The 17,551-nt window shown below is 35.1% G+C and overlaps 1 protein-coding gene across 8 annotated transcripts in view; it reads left to right on the top strand.

Annotated features, from left to right (window-relative positions):
* The window catches only part of NF1 (neurofibromin 1), a 250,416-nt gene that overhangs the window by 63,311 nt on the left and 169,554 nt on the right, over positions 1–17,551 (top strand). For 7 of the 8 annotated variants that reach the window (XM_060290048.1, XM_060290047.2, XM_030862088.3 and 4 more), the window contains 4 exons: positions 3,144–3,250; positions 7,562–7,629; positions 7,874–7,949; positions 8,702–8,859. In XM_060290048.1, coding sequence (XP_060146031.1) covers positions 3,144–3,250; positions 7,562–7,629; positions 7,874–7,949; positions 8,702–8,859 — 409 coding nt within the window. Of the gene's footprint in view, positions 1–1,983; positions 2,019–3,143; positions 3,251–7,561; positions 7,630–7,873; positions 7,950–8,701; positions 8,860–17,551 lie in introns of those variants that run through there. The other variant, XM_060290050.1, reaches the window with a different exon arrangement.

Below are 17,551 nucleotides of genomic sequence, written 5' to 3'. Positions count from 1 at the left end.
CTTACATTGAAGGTAGAAAATGATCAAAAGGGTAAAATGTTTTTTAGTCTATCCAAACATGAATTGCTTTAATAAAACACAGCAAATGTGCCACCTCTGAAAACTCTAAAAATCTTCTGGTCACCAAAGGTTTTATTTTGCAGCATTGGCACGTGTAAAACTAGACAACTTTTGGGTATTTCCTGAATCTAGTTCACTGTTTGCAGAGTAGAAGTTAAATGTCTCCAGAATAAGCCAGTTTCTTTAGCTTTCAGGGGACAGACTGCTCAGAAATGGGATCTATGAAATTCATGTTCAGACAACTACACTTGCTGTTTCATTTAGTTGGTGCCAGAAATAGGAGCTGATCTTATCAGAGGGTCACTTACCTAAAAAACCATTATGATGGTTTAATTGAGATGGGGTTATCCTGTGACACTGCTGTCGTAGCATTAGGTGACAAAATATGCAAGGAACTGGAATGGCAGTTCTTTCTGAAGATTGATTTTATACTTCGTATGTACTAGATGAATCAGTATCATGAAGATTTGTTGTGCTTGACCATTCTACCTGTCTATGGATGTTTCTCTTTTAGGATTAACATTAGCTTTTGATATTTCTGTCCTTTGCTTTTCTTTAAGGGAATAATATGAGTTATAGATCATAAGATAGCTTTTTTATTCTGCTGAAGTATACCATATTCTGTGGCTCATAGTACTCTTTTATGTAGAGCATTAGCTGCTTTCTCCACAGAGTTATTATACAATGCACTGGATCTAATTGTTTTGTAGTTGGAGGGTCCTGAAAAATACCTAATTTGACATATACCAGAAGCAGAAGACTCAATGACTTTGAAAGTTCTGTTTGATTCTTTTACAAATCTGCTGTTTTTTTAAAATGGTTTCTTATTGTTTTTAATAGTTTAAAATTTCTTCTTATATGTCTAGTTATTTAAAACATACTTATTATATATTCTCTTTAAGATTGTTAAATAATCTCATTTGTTTGTGTGTGCCAGCTGTCATTCACAGTGAATTTTTTTTCTCTGTTTTGTAAACCTTTGATTGCAAATTTATCTTTAGTGCAGTCTGTATTTTCTTTAGGAATCTCTTGTAGCCTGGGACTGTGGGAGTATCCTAGTGATGGTTTTGCATTTGCTTTTGCCAAGTACCCAGTTCTGGACCTATATTTTTGTTAATTTCTCAGCCCCAGATTGTATGGGTAGTACAGATGTGGGCCTCAAACCCTTGTAAGGTGACAGCCCTGGGTGATTTTTTTCCCCTACCCAAAGCTTAGGCAGAGCAGACAGACTTCTTGTGCTGGTAGATTTTCCCCCCTCCCTCTCTTTTCTCTATGTCTCTGTCTCTCTTTCAGTGTCTCTTTCTTCTTTTAAGGAAGTGCGTAGCTCTTTCTAGCCATGTTTTATGCAGGCCCCTGGTTCTACTCTCTGCATTATGAGGGTACAGGACTTTGTATCCAGTCCTGTGTGGATGTTTTAGCCCCAGACCCCTAGGTTAAGGAGAGACAAAAACTCTGACTCTCACCCTTCTTTTGTGGGCTAGATCATGCCTTCAAAACCATCTCTGGTTTTCAGTTTCCTTTCCATTTCTGGACTTGGGTGGGTACTTAGTGTTTGTTTTGCTTTATTTCTATACATTTAAAATATCTTTTTGTTGTTGTTCAGTTTACCTAGTTTTTCTAGATGTTTTAGTGATAGGTTTTCCACTTCATTTCTTTTGCCAAGAATACCCTTTATTTGATTTCTCTGCCTTATAAATTCACAGAATGTTCCTTCCTTGTGGTAAAAACTGGACTATAAAACAACCACAGCCACTCACAAACAACCACAAGAGTTAGCTTTTCAAAAGTTGGTGTTGCTGATTTATTAAGTTGTGTTTCTTAAGGAGTCATATTCCATATTTTTAGGCTCTTTGCAGCAGCTGTGGAATTTGTAGCATGTAAATCAGTTTTGAGGACCTTCTCATTCCCAGTGTGAACTGCTAAGCTTTTCTCACCCTGATGATAAGAAGAACATTAGTGTAAGTGCTTAGAATAATTTTAATGTTAGCTATACATCTATGGGCTAAAGTGAGTGAAAGAGGAATTTGAGAAGGAAGAAATAGCATTGATTTCATTTTTAGCAACTGAAGGTTTAGTGTGATGATTAATGTCAATTTTAAATTACACTGAAATGGTTATACTTTGAGCTAATATTTTGAATAAGGTCATGTACTATTTGTGCTTTTTCACACATCTCTCTCTGCATTTATGAAACTTAGTAATTTCATTCTATTGCTTACATTTTTGATATCTATTAATTGAAATAAGCAAGCTTCATTAGGAAGCACACACAATAGATTAGCAGTACCAACTTTGAAAAGCTGACCTCTGTGGTTGTTAGTGAAAAAAAAAGAAGAAAACTTTAACCTCTTTTATTTATTAAGCTTAAGTGAATTTCTTAGCAGTTTAAACATCTATATTTTTGTTAAGTGCTAAATTTTTCTACATTTTTGGTAACTTCATATTTAATAAGAGGGAAATTTGGAGTTTAGAAAGATTTTCGTCATTACAAGCTTAAGTTCTGTGAGAGAGGGACACTAATTAAATAATCACGTAAGCACACATACAGACTGAAAAGCGCAGTGAATAAAGGCTTACTCATTTTTTTTAATACAAAGTAAATGTATCCTGTGAATGTAGATAAAATGTCATTCATGTTTCTGAAGTCTAGTTGGTGTGAATAGAGGTTAATAAAATTTATCTTTTTTTAACTTATAATTTGAATTTTATATTATAGAAAAAAATTTAAAATACACATAGCAGAGAGAAAGTATTTCAAATACCATCTCTTACTGTGCTTCAACAGTTATCAGCATGCTGTGATTTTTTTTAATAAAAATTCTGTATATTAAATTCTGTATATTTTACAACATGGTGATTTGATGTACATTGTGAAGTTTACTGGATTATCACGGTTTCTTTTGTCACAGCCCCTGAATTAGTTATGTTCCTTTAGATTTTCATAAAAAATTTATTCTCTTATTTTTATATGTGTATTTTCTCTTATAAACTCATCATTAGGGTGAGAAGAGTCTGTTGAATTCAGAATTTCAGACTATCCTAAGACTTCAGTTGATAAATTATTCTTGGTTTTTACTTTTCAGGTTACAGGAATTGACTGTTTGTTCAGAAGACAATGTTGATGTTCATGATATAGAATTGTTACAGTATATCAATGTGGATTGTGCAAAATTAAAACGACTCCTGAAGGGTAAGTTTAAATGTATGATATATCTGAAATTAATCACTGTGGGTGAAAAACCAGTATGTTGAATGTACTAATTATACTAATTGTGTTGAGCTAGAACATCAAAGTGGATTTTATAGTGCAAATGTCCTTGAGAAATGGACAGTAATACTTTATGGTTCAGTAATTTTTGAACCTTTGAAAACAATACATTAGCAAAAATTAGTATCTTAAGTCTTGGCAATGGAAAGTTTTGTTCAACTACAATTTTTGCTTTTAATAAAGAGAATGTGAGGATGCTATTATTTAATTTTTCTAGAATTTCACCTCTTGAGGGTAGCGAGTAGGTTATAGAAGTTATTTGTTTAGCTATTGGTAGTGCTAAAAGCAGATAGCTTAGCAGGATATAAAAGTTTCATTGCAGATGGAACCAGAAGATTGTGGTCTTACGATGAGAGGAGAAATTGAGTCGGGAATCTCATTTCTGACATTCTGTTTTCAATTCTGTTATGGACTTACTGACTGACTTTATAGCATTACAAAGTCTTTCACTCTTTCAGTGCTTAGTTTTGCTTCCTTGTAGAACATGTCAGTAGTAGTCACACATGGGAATGTTATAATGCATAAAATGTGTGTTTGTAAAGCTTTGGAAAGTGCTTTCTATGATTATGTTGATTGAAATAAACTATCAGAAGGAATTGAGAGAATTTTTGTGGTAAGCAGGAATGTGTTAATATAAATCAAATATCGTTGAGTATTATTAATAAACTGAGTATAAATACCTAAATTCATTTCACAAAAATTGTATTTTAATTTTATGTAATATTGGATCCTGGCTAATTTAAATGTGGAACCTTATAGTATATGATTCACACTCATTTTTATTTTACTTTGTATATTGATATAGGAATTGTCAATAATGTTTTTTAATGTCTGACCTAAAAGGAAATTTAGTTATACTAACTTTGAAACCCTCAACAGTTCTACAGTGTGTAGTTTTCAAAATACCATGTTTAGTTTTCTTAACATTTGCTTTAAACTCAACAACTATTCACCAGAGATGTAAAAAGGCTGTACCTATATAGATGAATACTATAAGGCTGTGTTCCAGCTATATTACCTTGTTCAGAATTTGTGATTTTAGATCATTACCATTATAAAACCAAGCAACAGTTAAATCACTTTTTAGTAACTTTAATAAAGGAAAAATGGATCATTTTAGCTATTATGTCAAGATACGGACAAGTGGGCAGCAATTATTTTAGATTATAATAAACTACCACTCAAGTCAGTTGAAATTTCAAGATTTTAATATTTATCATTAAACATTGAAAAGTTAAGGAAGTGAATGGTAATATTTAGAGATTTAATCTTTGTATAATATTTAAGAAATGTAAGTGGGGTTTTGTGATTTTTTTTTTTCATAACTGTTCAGTGACATTTGGGAAATCTAGTCCAGGGTACCTGTGGATTTTGTTTGTTTGTTTAAAAGATCAGTTTTCTTAGAAATGTTTAATCCATAATAATTAATTGAGATGGTTCTCCATGCACAAATGAGAGAAACTAAGTGTGTGGATAAATTACTTTCTTTTTATTGTGGTAAGTTATCCCCATTGAATGCAGCTTCCTTATGATCATAAATTTAGAGTTTATACTGATAAATGTGAAATATAAAGCTAATATTAGATAGACCAGCAAAAGATGGTTCTACATGATAATAATAATGGTGAAAGGAATGGAAACTTCCTCTAATATGGAATAGTAAAAGTAGTGATGTGTTTTAAATTCGATTCAGCAGCTTTTGTTGGGAAACTGTATGTAAGGAACCATACTAAGTGCCGGGCTTACAAAGATTAATAAAGTATTGAATCTCTCCCTTTGGAGCTCATGGCCTGGTTTATGAGACAAATATATTATCAGATTATTTGCAAAGCAGTGTGGCAAAGCTAAATAGAGTGAGCATAAAGTGAGAGATTAAGTATCTGTGGGTTTGGGGGTGGGAGATGTTAAGAGGAAAAGAGCAAGATATAGAGAGGTACAAGAGTAGGTCAGATCATATTAATAAAAACATAGTAACATTTGTTGCATTTTCAGTATATGCCAGATGTCACGCTGTGCTCTTCACGTGCTTTTTCTCATCAATACTCACAGTAACCCTGTGAAACAGATATTATTATTATCATCCCCTATATTGATGAGGAAACTGAGGCTTAAGTAACACTTACAAGGTCATACAGCTATTGAGTGGCAGGGTCACATCTGTGTGTCTCTAGAACCGAAGTACCTAACTGTTATTAGGTTATTAGGCTTTATTTTAGTGGCCATGGGAAGTGATGCAGAGGCTTTTGGGTGGAAATTACCTTGATCAGTATTTTATTTTAGATATGCCACTTTGCTTGAAATTTGCAGGATGATTTGATAGAAAGTTAAATGAACTTCTGGGACTTGGTTGTATAGTAACGTGAGGTAGAAATGATAGTGGAGGTCTGGATGGAATGGGGTAGGGTGGGGACCAATTAGATATGGTATTTAGGAAGTAGAATACATTGCATAGCTTTTGGTGATTAATTTAGGTGTGTGATGTTAAAGGGAAGTATCACCAAGTGTTACAGAGCAAGCTGGTTAAAGCAGAGAAGAAGGTGGCCAGGAAAATGATAAATTCAGTTTTAGATCTATTGAGTTTGAGGTATTGGTAGGGGGTATCCAGTCAGAAACTTGTAGAGCTGGAGTAATAAAATATTTATACATTGGAATTGAGAATAGACTACTGTGTATAACACATTTAAAGTGTCATAAAGGTAAAGTTGATGAACATAGGAAGGCAAAAAGACTCAAGAGCACTGTAAAGTGTAATGCTTTTGTTTGGAAGTCAGAGGAGAGCAAGAGCAAAGAAGGTTGGAAGGGTATGTTTTAAAACTGACTTGGAGAGCAAGCTGCTCATTTCCAAGTCCAGGAAAAAAAGTGACTTTTAAAGGATTATTTAGACAATTTTATAACTTGTAGACTCATCTCTATCTTATATTTATGTAATTGTATTAAGTACCTGCATCCCTTCATTAAAAGTCCATATGGGGAGTTCTCTGCCAAGAGACTGTTACCAGTAATATAGTTTATAGAAGGGTCATCTTTTCCAGATATAAATCTTTTTATAAATGTGGACAATACATTTACAGAAAAGGAAATTAAAATATCTAATATATTTATATGGAGAAATGTTTAGTCTTATTTTAAAAATGCATTCTACTGCTTTGAACAATCAAATTAGCAGAATAAAAGAAATGAACACATTTAATGATGGCAAGGATGTGATAAGGGCACTTTCGTATGCTGCTTGGTGGGAGTGGCCTTTGGCCCAACCCTTCCGAAAATCAGGTTGGCAATATTTATCAAGAGCCTTAAAAATATTCATCTCTTTGGACAGCTCTTTTTCTAGGTATTTATGTGCCTTAAAGAAATAATCGGAATGTGGAAAAGACTTGGATATAAAAGTATTAATGTTACTTATAATAGTGCAGTATTGGAAATAATATGCAACAATTGGAAAATATTTAAATAACCAGTGACTTAATACAGTGACTTAAATATTCTGAAAGACATCAAAGCGTATTACTGAAAAGACTATGGCTTTGAAGCCCAATTCAATCATTTATTAGATCTGTAACCTCAGAAACACAGTTGGCTCATCTGTAATACCTGAAAGCATTAAGATTTTGAAAGAATTAAATATATTAGATTGAAAATACCTGGCATGTTGTAATTGTTCAAGTAATAGTTATTATTGTATATAGAGCCATCAAATATATGTATGAGGAATTTTTAATGATATGGAAAAAGTTGGGGATATGATGTGAAATGTAAAGAACAGGTTTGATATGAACAGGTTTTGTTCAGTTATGGTAAATGTATTTGTCTTATACATGCATAGAAAAGGGAAGGGAGAAAATTCACCGAACTGTTAACTGTGATTGTCTCTGGATGGTAGAATCATAGATAATGTTTTAAATTTCCCTTAGATTGCTGTGTATTTTTTGAATTTTCTACAATGACCGTGTATTTTATCCAGTTTTTAAAAATGTAGTTATTATTAGAAACAAAACAAAGGGAAAAATTCACAACAACCTTTGAAGTTCAAGGTTCAGTTTGGTCTTTAGTGGACATAACCAGTGAGGTTTTGGCTTATACTAATTATCTTTACCTTTACATTGCTTATAAATAATACTGGAACAACAGTTCGTATATAAAAGGAAAGTTATTTTTACCAGTAGCTCTTAGTTGTATTTGTGTTAACTAATTAAACTAGAGTTAATTGTAAAACTTTTTTTTTTTTTTCTCCAGAAACAGCATTTAAATTTAAAGCCCTAAAGAAAGTTGCACAATTAGCGGTTATAAATAGCCTGGAAAAGGTAAGTAATAACCTCTTTGATATTAAAGTTTTGTTAATTTTTGGTTATAAGTGTTGCTGTCTTCAGTATTTTGAATCAAGGAGTTGTGACTTGAGTGATAATTTCACATTAATTTTTAGGAAGACTGCATTGCAATATTCTTCCGAAGGAAATTAGAATTTTGTGATATAATTGGAGACATATGTTATTTTATTTACTATATTAAGAAAATATGACATAAAAACATATGTTTTGTTATTTGTAGGCATTTTGGAACTGGGTAGAAAATTATCCAGATGAATTTACAAAGTTATACCAGATTCCACAGACTGATATGGCTGGTAAGGATAAGATTGGTTTTTTTTGTTGGTTTGTTTTTGTCTTTTAAACTCTTACTTATGAGGTAAAAACCTGTCATTTTCCAAGTTATTTTTGTGATTATGGTGCTTTTAATCTTTTCAACTTGTGTCAAATAGGAAATATTATTTTTTTCTTATATTTCTAAATTAGCCTCAACCTTTTTCCTTTGAGCAAATGGATAAGGAAGTTTGAAATGAAGCTTTGATCTTTAATTAGAGTTGTAGATTGGATACTGATGGCTCTTTGGTGTAGAGAAGCACCTTTTTTCTGTGTGTGCTCTGAGGCTTTAGTTTGTATTTAGAGAGATGTGTGTAAAGTAGGAATATCCCCACTTGGAATTCTCAAGACACAACTGCAAGAAGGAGAATAGACTCCTGGAGAGCTTTGGTAATTCCCTTTGAGAAGCTATTCAGTCTTCGTTTCTTGGATACATCACACTTTGCATAAGGCCCTGCACATTGAGACTAAATACAAGTCTGGCTATTCTAAAATTTGGACTTTTCTAGGATGGATCAAGATAGCTGTTCTAATACATAGACAATATAACCTCTTCTAATACATAGACCATATAACATTGCTTGAATTGAATGAATTTGCTGAGTTAAGTGAACTTCCAAGTTTATCTTTTAAAAATGTGGCCTTTGGGTTTTTGGATAGCACCAGCTTTTAATTTAATGCCAGAGATTTTCTTCTCATCTAATTATATCATTTAATATTTATATTTTTCACGTAGAGTGTGCAGAAAAACTCTTTGACCTAGTGGATGGTTTTGCTGAAAGCACCAAACGTAAAGCAGCAGTTTGGCCACTACAAATCATTCTCCTTATCTTGTGTCCAGAAATAATCCAGGATATATCCAAGGATGTGGTTGATGAAAACAACATGAATAAGGTGAGGAGGGCAAAGTTGTTTCCATCATGTCCAGATGTGAAGCAGTTTTTGTTTTTTTGTTTTTTTTTAAATTTGGCCACACTGTGCGGCCTGCAGGATCTTAGTTCCCCAACCGGGGTCGAATCCAGGCCCGGCAGTGAAAGCACCGAGTCCTAACCACTGGACCGCCAGGGAATTCCCATGAAGCAATTTATTTTACTCAAGGTGTATATTACTTTAAGCTTAGCATTCTGTAAGCATGATATTTCATGTGACCATTTCTAGTTGCATCATTGTAGGTTTTTTTGTTTCCTGTCCTTAGCAGAGACATACTTGGACGTAGATTTAGTTGGAGGAAAAATATGATATCAGTGATAACAGTCATTGATTAAAGACTTAAAATAATCCTGTAGTTGCATTCTTTTACCAGAAAGGACAGTATTAAACATAGTTTTTTATAAATTTATTTATTTATTTAATTTATTTATTTGGCTGCGTTGGGTCTTCGTTCCTGCACGCGGGCTTTCTCTAGTTGCGGTGAGCAGGGGCTACTCTTCGTTACGGTGTGTGGGCTTCTCATTGCGATGGCTTCATTTGTTGCGGAACATGGGCTCTAGGTGCACGGGCTTCAGTAGTTGCGGCACGCAGCCTCAGTAGTTGTGGCTCGTGGGCTCTAGAGCACAGGCTCAATAGTTGTGGTGCATGGGCTTAGTTGCTCCGTGGCATGTGGGATCTTCCCGGACCAGGGCTCGACCTGTGTCCCCTGCATTGTCAGGTGGATTCTTAGCCACTGCGCCACCAGGGAAGTCCCTAAGCGTAGTTTTTTGTTTGTTTGTTTGTTTTGTAACATCTTTATTGGAGTATAATTGCTTTACAGTGGTGTGTTAGTTTCTGCTTTATAACAAAGTGAATCAGTTATACATATACATGTATCTCCACATCTCTTCCCTTTTGCGTCTCCCTCCCTCCCACCCTCCCTATCCCACCCCTCTAGGCGGTCACAAAGCACCGAGCTGATTTCCCTGTGCTATGTGGCTGCTTCCCACTAGCTATCTATTTTACATTTGGTAGTGTATATATATGTCCATGCCACTCTCTCACTTTGTGCCAGCTTACCCTTCCCCCTCCCCGTATCCTCAAGTCCATTCTCTAGTAGGTCTGCATCTTTATTCCCGTCTTGCCCCTAGGTTCTTCGTGACCATTTTTTTTGTTTGTTTTTTAGACTCCATATATATGTGTTAGCATACGGTATTTGTTTTTCTCTTTCTGACTTAGTTGACTCTGTATGTCAGACTCTAGGTCCATCCACCTCATTACAAATAACTCAATTTCATTTCTTTTTATGGCTGAGTAATATTCCATTGTATATATGTGCCACATCTTCTTTATCCATTCATCTGTTGATGGACACTTCAGTTGCTTCCATGTCCTGGCTATTGTAAATAGAGCTGCAGTGAACATTGTGGTACATGACTCTTTTTGAGTTATGGTTTTCTCAGGGTATATGCCCAGTAGTGGGATTGCTGGGTCGTATGGTAGTTCTATTTTTAGTTCTTTAAGGAACCTCCATACTGTTCTCCATAGTGGCAGTATCAATTTACATTCCCACCAACAGTGTATGAGGGTTCCCTTTTCTCCACACCCTCTCCAGCATTTACTGTTTGTAGATTTTTTGATGATGGCCATTCTGACCGGTGTGAGGTGATACCTCATTGTAGTTTTGACTTGCATTTCTCTAATGATGTTGAGCATTCTTTCATGTGTTTGTTGGCAATCTGTATATGTTCTCTGGAGAAATGTCTATTTAGGTCTTCTGCCCATTTTTGGATTGGGTTGTTCGTTTCTTTAATATTGAGCTGCATGAGCTGCTTGTAAATTTTGGCGATTAATCCTTTGTCAGTTGCTTCATTTGCAAATATTTTCTCCCATTCTGTGGGTTGTCTTTTTGTCTTGTTTATGGTTTCCTTTGCTGTGCAAAAGCTTTTAAGTTTCATTAGGTCCCATTTCTTTATTTTTATTTCCATTTCTCTGAGAGGTGGGTCAAAAGGGATCTTGCTGTGATTTATGTCAGAGTGTTCTGCCTATGTTTTCCTCTAAGAGTTTGATAGTGTCTGGCCTTACATTTAGGTCTTTGATCCATTTTGAGTTTATTTTTGTTTATGGTGTTAGGGAGTGTTCTAATTTTATTCTTTTCATATAGCTGTCCAGTTTTCCCAGAACCACTTATTGAAGAGGCTGTCTTTTCTCCACTGTATATTCTTGCCTCCTTTATCAAAGATAGGGTGACCATATGTGCGTGGGTTTATCTCTGGGCTTTCTATCCTGTTCCATTGATCTATATTTCTGTTTTTGTGCCAGCACCATACTGTCTTGATTACTGTAGCTTTGTAGTATAGTCTGAAGTCAGGGAGCCTGATTCCTCCAGCTCCATTTTTTTTCTCAAGATTGCTTTGGCTATTTGGGGTCTTTTGTTTTTCCGTACAAATTGTGAAATTTTTGGTCTAGTTCTGTGAAAAATGCCAGTGGTAGTTTGATAGGGATTGCAGTGAATCTGTGGATTGCTTTGGGTAGTATAGTCATTTTCACAGTGTTGATTCTTCCAATCCAAGAACATGGTATATCTCTCCATCTGTTTGTATCATCTTTAATTTCTTTCATCAGTGTCTTATAATTTTCTGCATACAGATCTTTTGTTCATTAGGTAGGTTTATTCCTAGATATTTTATTCTTTTTGTTGCAGTGGTAAATGGGAGTGTTTCCTTAATTTCTCTTTCAGATTTTTCATCCTTAGTGTATAGGAATGCCAGAGATTTCTGTGCATTAATTTTGTATCCTGCAACTTTACCATATTCATTGATTAGCTCTAGTAGTTTTCTGTTAGCATCTTTAGGATTCTCTATGTATAGTATGTCATCTGCAAACAGTGACAGCTTTACTTCTTTTCCGATTTGGATTCCTTTTATTTCTTTTTCTTCTCTGACTGCTGTGGTTAAAACTTCCAAAACTATGTTGAATAATAGTGGTGAGAGTGGGCAACCTTGTCTTGTTCCTGATCTTAGGGGAAAGGTTTCAGTTTTTCACCATTGAGGACGATGTTGACTGTGGGTTTGTCCTATATGGCCTTTATTATGTTGAGGTAAGTTCCCTATATTCCTACTTTCTTGAGGGTTTTTATCATAAATGGTGTTGAATTTTGTCGAAAGCTTTCTCTGCATCTATTGAGATGATTATATGGTTCTTCTCCTTTTTCTCCTTGTGTGTATTGAAGAATCTTTGCATCCCTGGGATAAATCCCACTTGATCATGGTGTATGATCCTTTTAATGTGTTGTTGGATTCTGTTTGCTAGTATTTTGTTGCAGAGTTTTGCATCTATATTCATCAGTGATATTGGTCTGTAATTTTCTTTTTTTGTGGTATCTTTGTCTGGTTTTGGTATCAGCGTGATGGTGGGCTCATAGAATGAGTTTGGGAGTGTTCCTTCCACTGCAATTTTTGGGAAGAGTTTGAGAAGGATGGGTGTTAGCTCTTCTCTAAATATTTGATAGAATTCACCTGTGAAGCCATCTGGTCCTGGACTTTTGTTTGTTGGAAGATTTTTAATCACAGTTTCAATATCATTACTTGTGACTGGTGTGTTCATATTTTCTGTTTCTTCCTGGTTCAGTCTTGGAAGGTTATACCTTTCTAAGAATTTGTCCATTTCTTCCAGGTTGTCCACTTTATTGGCATAGAGTTGCTTGTAGTAGTCTCTTAGGATGCTTTGTATTTCTGAGGTGTCTGTTGTAACTTCTCCTTTTTCATTTCTAATTTCATTGATTTGAGACCTCTCCCTCTTTTTCTCGATGAGTCTGACCAATGATTTATCAATTTTGTTAATCTGCTCAAAGAACCAGCTTTTAGTTTTATTGATCTTTGCATTTGTTTTCTTTGTTTCTATTTCATTTATTTCTGCTCTGATCTTTATGATTTCTTTCCTTCTGCTAACTTTGGGTTTTGTTTGTTCTTCTTTCTCTAGTTCCTTTAGGTGTAAGGTTAGATTGTTTATTTGAGATTTTTCTTGTTTCTTGAGGTAGGCTTGTATAGCTATAAACTTCCCTCTTAGAACTGCTTTTGCTGCATCTCATAGGTTTTGGATCGTCGTGTATTCATTGTCATTTTTCTCTAGGTATTTTTTGATTTCCTCTTTGATTTCTTCAGTAATCCCTTGGTTATTTACTAACGTATTGTTTAGCCTCCAATGTGTTTGTGTTCTTTACGTTTTTTTCCCTGTAATTCATTTCTAATCTCCTAGCGTTGTGGTCAGAAAAGATGCTTGATATGATTTCAATTTTGTTAAATTTTACTGAGGCTTGATTTGTGACTCAAGATGTGATCTAGCCTGGAGAATGTTCCATGCGCACTTGAGAAGAAAGTGTAATCTGCTGTTTTTGGATGGAATGTCCTATAAATATCAATTAAATCTATCTGGTCTATTGTGTCATTTAAAGCTTCTGTTTTCCTTATTTATTTTCATTTTGGATGATCTGTCGACTGGTGTAAGTGAGGTGTTAAAGTCCCTCACTATTACTGTGTTAGTGTCGATTTCCTCTTTTATAGCTGTTAGCAGTTGCCTTATGTATTGAGGTGCTCCGATGTTGGGGGCATATATATTTATAATTGTTATATCTTCTTCTTGGATTGATTCCTTGATCATTATGGAGTGTCCTTCCTTGTCTCTTTTAACATTCTTTATTTTAAAGTCTATTTTATCTGATATGAGTATTGCTACTCCAGCTTTCTTTTGATTTCCATTTGCATGGAATATCTTTTTCCATCCCCTCACTTTCAGTGTGTATGTGTCCCTAGGTCTGAAGTGGGTCTCTTGTAGACAGCATATATATGGGTCTTGTTTTTGTATCCATTGAGCCTTCCTGTGTCTTTTGGTTGGAGCATTTAATCCATTCATGTGTAAGGTAATTATTGATATGTATGTTCCTATGACCATTTTCTTAATTGTTTTGGGTTTGTTTTTGTAGGTCCTTTTCTTCTGTTTCCCACTTAGAGAAGTTCCTTTAGCATTTGTTGTACAGCTGGTTTGGTGGTGCTGAATTCTCTTAGCTTTTGCTTGTCTATAAAGCTTTTGATTTCTCCATCAAACCTGAATGAGATCCTTGCTGGGTAGTCTTGGTTGTAGGTTCTTCCCTTTCATCACTTTAAGTATATCATGCCACTCCCTTCTGGCTTGTAGAGTTTCTGCTGAGAAATCAGCTGTTAACTTTATGGGAGTTCCCTTGTATGTTATTTGTTGTTTTTCCCTTGCTGCTTTCAGTAATTTTTCTTTGTCTTTAATTTTTGCCAATTTGATTACTATGTGTCTTGGTGTGTTTCTACTTGGGTTTATCCTGTATGGGACTCATTGTGCTTCCTGGACTTGGGTGGCTATTTCCTTTCCCATGTTAGGGAAGTTTTCAACTATAATCTCGTCAAATATTTTCTCTTGTCCTTTCTGTCTCTGTTCTCCTTCTGGGACCCCTATAATGCGAATGTTGTTGTGTTTAATGTTGTCCCAGAGGTCTCTTAGGCTGTCTTCATTTCTTTTCATTCTTTTTTCTGTATCCTGTTCCACAGCAGTGAATTCCACCATTCTGTCTTCCAGGTCACTTATCCGTTCTTCTGCCACAGTTATTCTGCTATTGATTACTTGTAGTATATTTTTTATTTCAGTTATTGTATTGTTCATCTCTGTTTGTTTGTTCTTTAATTCTTCTAGGTCTTTGTTAAACATTTCTTGCATCTTTTCAATCTTTGCCCCCATTGTTTTTCCGAGGTCCTGGATCATCTTCACTATCATTATTCTGAATTCTTTTTCTGGAAGGTTGCCTATCTCCACTTCATTTAGCTGTTTTTCTGTGGTTTTTTCTTGTTCCTTCATCTGGTACCTAGCCCTCTGCCTTTTCATCTTGTCCTTCTGTGAATGTGGTTTTTGTTCCACAGGCTGTCAGACTGTAGTTCTTCTTCCTTTTGCTGTCTGCCCTCTGGTGGATGAGGCTTTCTCAGAGGCTTGTGTAAGTTTCCTGATGGGAGGGACTGGTGGTGGGTAGAGCTTAATGGGACTTTTTGTTTATTAGGAGCAGTAATCCATTATTTTCAGTTGGTTGTAAATATTTTTTCCAGACCATCATTTCTTTTGACTATATTATCTTTTTTGGCAGAAATAATTGAAGTGTACAACGAATATAACAATGACCCGTACTCATATTAACATTATGATATATTGCTTATCTTTTTTCTATTTACATATGATTTTAAAAATTGAACAAATAATAGTTGCATAAATTCTCTTTTAATTCCAGATAAAGCTCAAGTCCCCTTTGATTCCACTAATTCCATTTTCATTCCTTTTTCCCTGGGAACAGCCACTGTCAAGGGTTGGTATATATCCTTCTAGTCTACTTTTTAAAATTTTTATGAGACAGAGAGATTGGGATCAAGATCTAGTTCAGTGCTTCTCAGAGTGTGGTCTTAAGAGCAGCAGTGTCAGCATCACCTGGAAACTTGTTAGAAATGCAAATTGTTAGATCCCCACTCTAGGTCTGCTGAAACAGAAGCTCTAGGGGTGGGGTACAGCTAGCAACCTGTTTTCAGCAAACCCTCTAAGCGATTGTTGTGCACACTAAAGTTTAATAACCATTGTTCATTTTGTTATGAAACAATAACTCCCCATATTCCCCTCCTGCTAGCCCCTAACAGCCACCATTCTACTTTCTGTCTCAATGAATTTGACTACTCTAGATACCTCATATAAGTGGAAATATAGAGTGTTTGTCTTTTTGTGGCTGTCTTATTTCACTTAGCATAATGTCCTCAAGGTTCATCCACCTTGTAACATGTGTCAGAATTTCCTTTCTGTAAGGCTGAGTGATATTCCATTGAATGTATATACTATATTTTGTTTATCCAATTTCATTTGTCCCTGGACTTTTGGGTTGCTTCCACCTTTTAGCTATTACAAATAATACTGCTGTGAACATGGGTATACAGATATCTCTTTGAGACTCTGCTTTCAATTCTTTTGTATATATACACAGAAGTGCTATGGTTGGATTGTATGTAACTTCTATTTTTAATTTTTTGAGGAAGTTTTGTCTCCTTTAAGATTACTTTTGACAGTTTATTCTTTGCTAGGAAATATATTTTTCAATTTTATCAGCAAGGAGTTATGTATATCTATATCTACATATTTTATTTATAATATAGAAATATATAGACACAATGTTTATTTATAATATTTATATATTCTCTTCTAATTATTTTCCTCAATATCCATGTTTATAACTCTTTCCTCATTTCTAATATGTCTCATGTTTCCTTATTCATGTTTACTAGGGTTTATCTATTCTATTGGTCTTTAAAACCTGGCTTTTTTTTTTTTTTGGCTGCATTGGGTCGTTGTTGCCGTGCGTGGGCCTTCTCTAGTTGCGGTGAGCGGGGGCTACTCTTCGTTGTGATGTGCAAGCTTCTCATTGCAGTGGCTTCTCTTGTTGCGAAGCATGGGCTCTAGGTGTGCGGGCTTCAGTAGTTGTGGCACGTGGGCTTAGTTGTTCCGTGGCATGTGGGATCTTCCTGGACCAGGGCTCAAATCCATGTCCCCTGCATTGGCAGGCGGATTCTTAACCACTGCGCCACCAGGGAAGCCCAAAACCTGGCATTTTGACTTTATATTTTCTAACATTTATTTTCTGAGGTAATGGTTTAGTTCATCTATTTGCAATTTTTTAAAAAACTGTAGAAGTATCTGGAAGGCTTTGGATTTTACTTTTTAGCAGCAGTCTTGGTTTTCAGATGAAGTTTCCTCAATTTTAGTAATTATCAATTTCTAATTTCTGTTACTTAATGATGCCATATTTGACTTAGAGGAATGTTTTATAGTTTCTAAATTGTTAGTTTTTCGTGATTAAAAAAATTAATTGTGGTACATATTTGTTTAAAAAGGTGTTTCATGGTCATCAGAGTAGAATGTGTATAATTTTAGTAGGACACAGAATTTAATGCAAATCTTTAATACTACTCTTAGAACTACCCTGTAGGTGGCTTGAGATAGTATGCTGTGAGAAATGCTTGGTTTAGCTGGCCGGGCTCCCACAGGTAGCCAGTTGACTTTGGCAGTGTGGCAGAACTCCTTCCAGGCTTTGGTAATCATGCATAGTGCTTTATTATAAAGCAAGCAAGGCAACAAACAACAAACAAATAGAACCCTAGACAGATCGGATCAGGCTTTCATTTACACCAATCCTAGACTGCAGACTGTGTATGGAAAGCAGTTCTATTTTTCAGTTTCTAAATTTTATTATTATTTTTAGTTGTATTACTATCTTACTGTATTAGGGTAGGTAGTATAACGGCTCAACCAAATAGAACTTTATTATACTTAATGAAATAGTATTGAGCAGCCGAACTGAGTAGCTCTGCAGGACAGTCCTCCTCTTTGTGGTTTCTTAGGACCTTGGCCAGCAACGACTGCCATTTTCCATACATGGCTTCTGTGGGAGTTGTTTCCATTCTGCGAGCCAGAGGGAAAAATATAACATAGAAAAAAAGCATGCTGAGGATTTTTGTGGGTCAGGCCCTTAAATAGCATGCATCTCTTTCATTCGCATTTCATTAGTTGAACTCAGTCATATAGCCACATTTAACTGCAAGAGAGGCTGAGAAATATGGCTATGTCTCCAGGA

The sequence above is a fragment of the Globicephala melas genome, chromosome 20 (genome assembly GCF_963455315.2).
Source record: "Globicephala melas chromosome 20, mGloMel1.2, whole genome shotgun sequence".
NCBI lineage: Eukaryota > Metazoa > Chordata > Mammalia > Artiodactyla > Delphinidae > Globicephala > Globicephala melas.
Note: the sequence above shows the minus strand (reverse complement) of the source record. Positions and strands in the feature narration are given on the sequence as shown.